Raw genomic sequence first — 9,612 nt, 5'->3', positions numbered from 1 at the left:
GCCGCAAGGCCGGATCCGGAATTAATGCCCATTGAAAGGCATTGATCCGGATCCGGCCTTAAGCTAAACGTCGTTTCGGCGCATTGCCGGACCCGACATTTAGCTTTTTCTGAATGGTTACCATGGCTGCCGGGACGCTAAAGTCCTGGCAGCCATGGTAAAGTGTAGCGGGGAGTGGGGGAGCAGTGTACTTACCGCCCGTGCGGCTCCCCGGGCGCTCCAGAGTGACATCAGGGCGTCCCAAGCGCATGGATCACGTGATCGCATGGATCACGTCATCCATGCGCATGGGGCGCTCTGCCGTCATTCTGGAGCGCCCCGGGAGCCGCACGGACTGTAAGTATACTGCTCCCCCGCTCCCCGCTCCTACTATGGCAACCAGGACTTTAATAGCGTCCTGGGTGCCATAGTAACACTGAACGCATTTGGAAGACGGTTCCGTCTTCAAATGCTTTCAGTACACTTGCGTTTTTCCGGATCCGGCGTGTAATTCCGGCAAGTGGAGTACACGCCGGATCCGGACAACGCAAGTGTGAAAGAGGCCTTAGCCATTCAATTTTGCATTGAGCAGCTTATCTACTGACCGTGATAAATTTGACTAGCACTATATTATCCCGCTAACGGTTATGCACCACCAGTCACTTATGTTTTATTTCTGATTTTAAATTGTTGTGTATTGACAATCATGTGAATAGATATTATGAAATGATATACTAATAAAATGTTTTTTTGATACACATATGGTGTTGATATATTTCTTTACATATATATAGGTATAGTTGATTTATATACGCGTCGTTTAATGCATTATTCCTTTTGGGAAAATATTTTTGGTTCTCTACTTGTAATCAATACCAGGCCAAGGTCAGGAAGGGCAAAGTTTGTGTGAACCAGTGAAACAGTCCAAGGGTCAGTGCAAGCAGCACAGGGTCAATACGGTGATCAGCCATGGGTCAGGTCAGGTGGCAGAGAGTCAGGATCCAGGAAACAGATAGAAGTTGTCACACAGACAGACAAATCGATTATAGCTCTGTTGCAGGGTCTAGCAAGCAAGTTGAAAGCAAAAGGAATCTATTGGATTGCTTAGACAAGAGGTGGAACAAACTGCCCAGTATATATAGGAGAGCCATTTAGTTCATTAGTCAAGCTGGCATTAATCATTGGCTGAGCACAGGATCAGAAAGGGGAATTAACACTTGCAGTACTGCAGAGAAAAATCTCTTAAAAACACACATAGAAAGAGGCCTTGCAGCCAGGATGCAGCCTACAGAGTGGTTCACTGGATTCTGGAGACCGAGCAGAAGCTAGGTAAGCGATGCAGCACCTGAGCCCACCCGGATGGCACAGGCACGGTGTGTCATTACGACATCCAATCTCCCACACACTTTTTTAAAGTGGCGAGAGCTGTGTAAGATCAGAAAAAATTTGGGACTTTTATGAAGCCATAAAATAGAGCTTCTTAAGTTCACCCAAGTGTATGAAACCACGATGAATAATCAGGAATATTCTCCAGATGTATAAACTATCAAAATATAGATGCGGATGTTTTGTGTATGCTTGGTGTTTTATGTTACAATAGCTTTACCTTAACTGTATTTTAAGTTAATTTGATTCCAAGTTACAGTTCTACTGTATGCAAATGGAAGTCGGTAATAGACATATGCACAGTATGGACATAGAGCTGCATACATCTGGGGCACATGCTCAGCAGACTGTTTCAAACACTGAACATAATGCTCCAACATTATGTAAGACTGATCTAAGATAACAAGATGTCTCAATAATTCGGCAGATTTACGGCTATATCTATAGCTATAATATAGACTGTAATATGCAACTGTATTACAGATGTCTGAAATTGTCCATATCATATATAATGTAGTAATATTTAGTTCTCATTGTCCCTTTGCCTTTGAGGGTTGCCTCCTCCTACATGCAAATACCCTAAACTGAATTGTACAAGACAATACAATATATTACATTTAGAACATAGATCTACTGTACATATTAAAATAATTAACAGCCAGTTGAGTTATTTTTCTGCACTCACACTCCTCATAGTCCAAACTGAGCTTGTTTTCTGCCTGCCAGTATAAAACTGCTGATATTAGTCCTAGCGGTCAGTTTCTAAGTAGAATGCTAGGCACACGCAGAACCATCCAGGCCCATGTGTTTTGATCAGGGTACATTGTTGTACGTGCATCAGGACCCTCGTAACAGCAAAAGTTAGTGTTGTGTCCCCTGTGTAAAGCTTCCAATGACACTGCCCCTGCTGTATAAATACCAACACTACCCTCAGTACAGCAGTTCAGGAACCTGGAAATGATTTTAAAGGATCTCTTTCTCCTGCTTTTTGTGCTGTCATTAGCACAGGCAACATCACCTCAACATATTAACCATCCCAAGTTTCTGCACCTCGGTAAGTGATAAGTGATTTCTTTCATACCTTGTTATATTCCATGTAACAGTTTGCAATTTACCAAATTCATATTTTTTTTCATTGTTACATATATAATAATGATAGCAGAAGGTCTTCGTTTCAGGGTCCAAGAGGGTTCACTGATGAGGAAAACCATCCTCCCTAGCTGAGCCATCTGCTGAGTGTTGGAGGATTGTTAAGATATTGCTAATATGTACATATGCTTATAATGTTCCTGTAACCAATGTAAACTGGAAACAGTAAAATGTGTTGTGGGAGTATTATTGTTATCCAAGCCCACTTTCACATTGTACGTGGCTATAGAACAGATGATACATTGGTAGAGAAATGTTTGCCCCTTTGTTAATAATATCGATAAACTAATAAAAGTACACTATACGGACAAAAGTACTGGCAAACCTACACATTCCACATTTGCGTGTTACAAATAAAAATTAATCCTTTACTGTTACAAATTGCATTAAAAAACGCACATCCCCTCTGTCATCTGACATGTTTTGACCGACAAGTGGTCTTAATCATAGAATAAATAAACATACACACACCTTGCTTATATATTGGGTGAGCCAGCCCACCAAAGTGTGAACCCACTATTGGGCAAGCAGCTGCACCTAGTGTACCCAGAACAGTGTGTGCCAATAAGACCTGGTTACACTGCACTGGTTTTTAAAAATGGAGAATGTGTCTTTTTGCTGAACCCACCAAGAATTTCTCTTATTCTGCCCATACTGTTACCTATCCAATAAAAAATTATATAAACTGTAATACAGATGTAGTAATATATATGATTAACTGTACATTATGTGATCAAATATATATAGGTAGCTCTTTAAGGAGACTTAAAGTACATGTGCTGGAGCACATTAATGATATCACCACTATTAGCATCCAGACATTTTTGTGAATGTCATGCGGGAAACCTAGGAGGGGATCTAAAGCAGCACCTATTGGAGCGGGAGGCATTTTGGATGTTAACCGTAAATACTTATTTTTCTGCAGGTCTGAATTACCGCAGAGACATGATGACATTTTATTAGTTTATACTAACAAAGCTTTTACTATTTTCCTGCCTCTGGTCATTTTTAATATGTTTATATTGCGATGCCGTGTATGGAGTTGCCTAGATTATATATATATATATATATATATATATATACAGTACAGACCAAAGGTTGGGACACACCTTCTCATTCAAAGAGTTTTCTTTATTTTCATGACTATGAAAATTGTAGATTCACACTGAAGGCATCAAAACTATGAATTAACACATGTGTTATATACATAACAAACAAGTGTGAATCAACTGAAAATATGTCATATTCTAGGTTCTTCAAAGTAGCCACCTTTTGCTTTGATTACTGCTTTGCACACTCTTGGCATTCTCTTGATGAGCTTCAAGAGGTAGTCCCCTGAAATGGTTTTCACTTCACAGGTGTGCCCTGTCAGGTTTAATAAGTGGGATTTCTTGCCTTATAAATGGGGTTGGGACCATCAGTGGCGTTGAGGAGAAGTCAGGTGGATACACAGCTGATAGTCCTACTGAATAGACTGTTAGAATTTGTATTATGGCAAGAAAAAAGCAGCTAAGTAAAGAAAAATGAGTGGCCATCATTACTTTAAGAAATGAAGGTCAGTCAGTCAGCCGAAAAATTGGGAAAACTTTAAAAGTAAGGGCTATTTGACCATGAAGGAGAGTCATGGGGTGCTGCGCCAGATGACCTGGCCTCCACAGTCACCGGACCTGAACCCCTATCGAGATGGTTTGGGATGAGCTGGACCGCAGAGTGAAGGCAAAAGGGCCAACAAGTGCTAAGCATCTCTGGGAACTCCTTCAAGACTGTTGGAAGACCATTTCAGGGAACTACCTCTTGAAGCTCATCAAGAGAATGCCAAGAGTGTGCAAAGCAGTAATCAAAGCAAAAGGTGGCTACTTTGAAGAACCTAGAATATGACATATTTTCAGTTGTTTCACACTTGTTTGTTATGTATATAATTCCACATGTGTTAATTCATAGTTTTGATGCCTTCATAGTCATGAAAATAAAGAAAACTCTTTGAATGAGAAGGTGTGTCCAAACTTTTGGTCTGTATTGTATGTGTATATATATATATATATATACATACACAGTCATGGCCGTAAATGTTGGCACCCCTGAAATTGTTCAAGAAAATGAAGTATTTCTCACAGAAAAGTATTGCAGTAACACATGTTTTGCTATGCACATGTTTATTCTCTTTGTGTGTATTGGAACAAAACCAAAAAACCAAAAAAGGGAGGGAAGCAAATTGAATATAATGTCGCACCAAACTCCAAAGATGGGCTGGACAAAATTATTGGCTCCCTTAACTTAATATTTGGTTGCACACCCTTTGGAAAAAATAACTGAAATCAGTCGCTTCCTATAACCATCAATAAGCTTCTGACACCTCTCACCGGAATTTTGGACCACTCTTCCTTAGCAAACGGCTCCAGGTCTCTCTTATTGGAAGGGCGCCTTTCACCAACAGCAATTTTAAGATCTCTCCACAGGTGTTCAATGGGATTTAGATCTGGACTCATTGCTGGCCACTTCAGAACTCTCCAGCGCTTTGTTGCCATCCATTTCTGGGTGCTTTTTGAAGTATGTTTTGCTATACACATGAAGTAACGCATGTTTTGCTATATACATGTTTATTCCCTTTGTGTGTATTGGAACAAAACCAAAAAAGGGAGGAAAAAAAGCAAATTGGACATATTGTCACACCAAACTCCAAAAATGTTTCAAGCATGTGATGCTCCTTTAAACTCATCTGGGGCAAGTAACAGGTGTGGGCAGTATAGAAATCACACATGAAAGCAGATAAAAAGGAGAGAAGTTCACTTAGGCTACTTTCACACTTGCGCAGAGTGATCCGGCAAGGATCCTGATCAGTCTTAAAAATGCCTGATCAGTCAAAAAAATGCTGGTGTCATCCGGCAAAACGGATCCGGCATTTATTTTTTTCACCTTTTTTTCGGTCTGCGCTTCCGGTATTTTGAATACCGGATCCGGCACTAATACATTCCTATGGGAAAAAATGCTGCATCCGGCATTCAGGCAAGTCTTCATTTTTTTTTGCCAGAGATAAAACCGTAGCATGCTGCGGTTTTCTCTTTTGCCTGATCAGTCAAAATGACTGAACGGAAGACATCCTTATGCATCCTGAACGGATTACTCTTCATTCAGAATGCATGGGGATATACCTGATCAGTTCTTTTCCGGCATTGAGCCCTTTTGACGGAACTCAGTGCCTGAAAAGAAAAACGCTAGTGTGAAAGTACCCTTAGTCTTTGCATTGTATGTCTGTGTGCGCCACACTAAGCATGGACAACAGAAAGAGGAGAAGAGAACTGTCTGAGGACTTGAGAACCAAAATTGTGGAAAAATATCAACAATCTCAAGGTTACAAGTCCATCTCCAGAGATCTAGATTTGCCTTTGTCCTTTGAGCAACATTATCAAGAAGTTTGCAACCCATGGCACTGTAGCTAATCTCCCTGGGCGTGGACGGAAGAGAAAAATTTATGAAAGGTGTCAACGTAGGATAGTCTGCATGGTGAATAATAAGCCCCAAACAAGTTCCAAAGATATTCAAGCTGTCCTGCAGGCTTAGGGAGTATCAGTGTCAGCGCGAACTATTCGTCGACATTTAAATGAAATGAAACGCTATGGCAGGAGACCCAGGAGGACCCCACTGCTGACACAGAGACATAAAAAGCAAGACTACATTTTGCAAAAATGAACTTGAGTAAGCCAAAATCCTTCTGGGAAAATGTCTTGTGGACAGATGAGACCAAGATAGAGCTTTTTGGTAAAGCACATCATTCTACTGTTTACTGAAAACGGTAAGAAAAGAACACAGTACCTACAGTGAAATATGGTGGAGGTTCATTGATGTTTTGGGGTTGTTTTGCTGCTTCTGGCACTGGGTGCCTTGAATGTGTGCAAGGCATCATGAAATCTGAGGATTACCAACGGATTTTGGGTCGCACTGTAGAGCCCAGTGTCAGAAAGCTGGGTTTGCGTCCGAGATCTTGGGTCTTCCAGCAGAACAATGACCCCAAACATATGTCAAAAAGCACCCAGAAATGGATGGCAACAAAGCGCTGGAGAGTTCTGAAGTGGCCAGCAATGAGTCCAGATCTAAATCCAATTGAACACCTGTGGAGAGATCTTAAAATTGCTGTTGGTGAAAGGCCCCCTTTCAATAAGAGAGAGCAGTTTGCTAAGAAAGAGTGGTCCAAAATTCCGGTGAGAGGTGTCAGAAGCTTATTGATGGTTATAGGAAGCGACTGATTTCAGTTATTTTTCCGAAAGGGTGTGCAACCAAATATTAAGTTAAGGATGCCAATAATTTTGTCCAGCCCATTTTTGGAGTTTGGTGCGACATTATGTCCAATTTGCTTTTTTCCTTCCTTTTTTGGTTTTGTTCCAATACACACAAAGAGAATAAACATGTGCATAGCAAAACATGTGTTACTGCAATACTTTTCTGTGAAATATACTTCATTTTCTTGAAAAATTTCAGGGGTGCCAACATTTACGGCCATGACTGTATATACACTCACCTAAAGAATTATTAGGAACACCTGTTCTATTTCTCATTAATGCAATTATCAGGTCAACCAATCACATGACAGTTGCTTCAATGCATTTAGGGGTGTGGTCCTGGTCAAGACAATCTCCTGAACTCCAAACTGAATGTCAGAATGGGAAAGAAAGGTGATTTAAGCAATTTTGTGCGTGGCATGGTTGTTGGTGCCAGACGGGCCGGTCTGAGTATTTCACAATCTGCTCAGTTACTGGGATTTTCACGCACAACCATTTCTAGGGTTTACAAAGAATAATGTGAAAAGGGAAAAACATCCAGTATGCGGCAGTCCTGTGGGCAAAATGCCTTGTGGATGCTAGAGGTCAGAGGAGAATGGGCCAACTGATTCAAGCTGATAGAAGAGCAACGTTGACTGAAATAACCACTCGTTACAACCGAGGTATGCAGCAAAGCATTTGTGAAGCCACAACATGCACAACCTTGAGGCGGATGGGCTACAACAGCAGAAGACCCCACCGGGTACCACTCATCTCCACTACAAATAGGAAAAAGAGGCTACAATTTGCACAAGCTCACCAAAATTGGACTGTTGAAGACTGGAAAAATGTTGCCTGGTCTGATGAGTCTCGATTTCTGTTGAGACATTCAAATGGTAGAGTCCGAATTTGGCGTAAACAGAATGAGAACATGTATCCATCCTCTGATGGCTACTTCCAGCAGGATAATGCACCATGTCACAAAGCTCGAATCATTTCAAATTGGTTTCTTGAACATGACAATGAGTTCACTGTACTAAAATGGCCCCCACAGTCATCAGATCTCAACCCAATAGAGCATCTTTGGGATGTGGTGGAACGGGAGCTTTGTGCCCTGGATGTGCATCCCTCAAATCTCCACCAACTGCAAGATGCTATCCTATCAATATGGGCCAATATTTCTAAAGAATGCTATCAGCACCTTGTTGAATCAATGCCATGTAGAATTAAGGCAGTTCTGAAGGCAAAAGGGGGTCCAACACCGTATTAGTATGGTGTTCCTAATAATTCTTTAGGTGAGTGTATATACAGTATATACACTGCTCAAAAAAATAAAGGAAACACAAAAATAACACATCCTAGATCTGAATTAATTAAATATTCTTCTGAAATACTTTGTTCTTTACATAGTTGAATGTCCTGACAACAAAATCACACAAAAATTAAAAAATGGAAATCAAATTTTTCAACCCATGGAGGTCTGGATTTGGAGTCACACTCAAAATTAAAGTGGAAAAACACACTACAGGCTGATCCAACTTTGATGTAATGTCCTTAAAACAAGTCAAAATGAGGCTCAGTAGTGTGTGTGGCCTCCACGTGCCTGTATGACCTCCCTACAACGCCTGTGCATGCTCCTGATGAGTTGGCGGACGGTCTCCTGAGGGATCTCCTCCCAGACCTGGACTAAAGCATCTGCCAACTCCTGGACAGTCTGTGGTGCAATGTGACGTTGGTGGATAGAGCGAGAGATGATGTCCCAGATGTGCTCAATTGGATTCAGGTCTGGGGAATGGGCGGGCCAGTCCATAGCATCAATGCCTTCGTCTTGCAGGAACTGCTGACACACTCCAGCCACATGAGGTCTAGCATTGTCTTGCATTAGGAGGAACCCAGGGCCAACCGCACCAGCATATGGTCTCACAAGGGGTCTGAGGATCTCATCTCAGTACCTAATGGCAGTCAGGCTACCTCTGGCGAGCACATGGAGGGCTGTGCGGCCCTCAAAAGAAATGCCACCCCACACCATTACTGACCCAATGCCAAACCGGTCATGCTGGAGGATGTTGCAGGCAGAAAAACGTTCTCCACGGCGTCTCCAGACTCATGTCTTGTCATGTCTGTCACATGTGGTCAGTGTGAACCTGCTTTCATCTGTGAAGAGCACAGGGCGCCAGTGGCGAATTTGCCAATCTTGGTGTTCTCTGGCAAATGCCAAACGTCCTGCACGGTGTTGGGCTGTAAGCACAACCCCCACCTGTGGACGTCGGGCCCTCATATCACCCTTATGGAGTCTGTTTCTGACCGTTTGAGCAGACACATGCACATTTGTGGCCTGCTGGAGGTCATTTTGCAGGGCTCTGGCAGTGCTCCTCCTGTTCCTCCTTGCACAAAGGCAGAGGTAGCTGTCCTGCTGCTGGGTTGTTGCCCTCCTACGGCCTCCTCCACGTCTCCTGATGTACTGGCCTGTCTCCTGGTAGCGCCTCCATGCTCTTTACACTACGCTGACAGACACAGCAAACCTTCTTGCCACAGCTCGCATTGATGTGCCATCCTGGATAAACTGCACTACCTGAGCCACTTGTGTGGGTTGTAGACTCCGTCTCATGCTACCACTAGAGTGAAAGCACCGCCAGCATTCAAAAGTGACCAAAACATCAGCCAGGAAGCATAGGAACTGAGAAGTGGTCTGTAGTCACCACCTGCAGAACCACTCCTTTATTGGGGGTGTCTTGCTAATTGCCTATAATTTCCACCTGTTGTCTATCCCATTTGCACAACAGCATGTGAAATTGATTGTCACTCAGTGTTGCTTCTTAAGTGGACAGTTTGATTTCACAGAAGT

General features: G+C 42.4%; 1 protein-coding gene across 1 annotated transcript in view; it reads left to right on the top strand.

The window, feature by feature from the left end:
* Window positions 1-2,244: 2,244 nt before the first annotated feature.
* The window catches only part of LOC121004751 (elastase-1-like), a 64,574-nt gene continuing 57,206 nt past the window's right edge, over window positions 2,245-9,612 (top strand). Inside the window, exon 1 of the mRNA XM_040437089.1 lies at window positions 2,245-2,419. Coding sequence (XP_040293023.1) covers window positions 2,323-2,419 — 97 coding nt within the window. The 5' untranslated portion in view covers window positions 2,245-2,322. The remainder of the gene's footprint in view (window positions 2,420-9,612) is intronic.

The sequence above is a fragment of the Bufo bufo genome, chromosome 6 (genome assembly GCF_905171765.1).
Source record: "Bufo bufo chromosome 6, aBufBuf1.1, whole genome shotgun sequence".
NCBI classification, from domain to species: Eukaryota; Metazoa; Chordata; class Amphibia; order Anura; family Bufonidae; genus Bufo; species Bufo bufo.
This window is presented reverse-complemented; position numbering and strand designations above follow the sequence as displayed.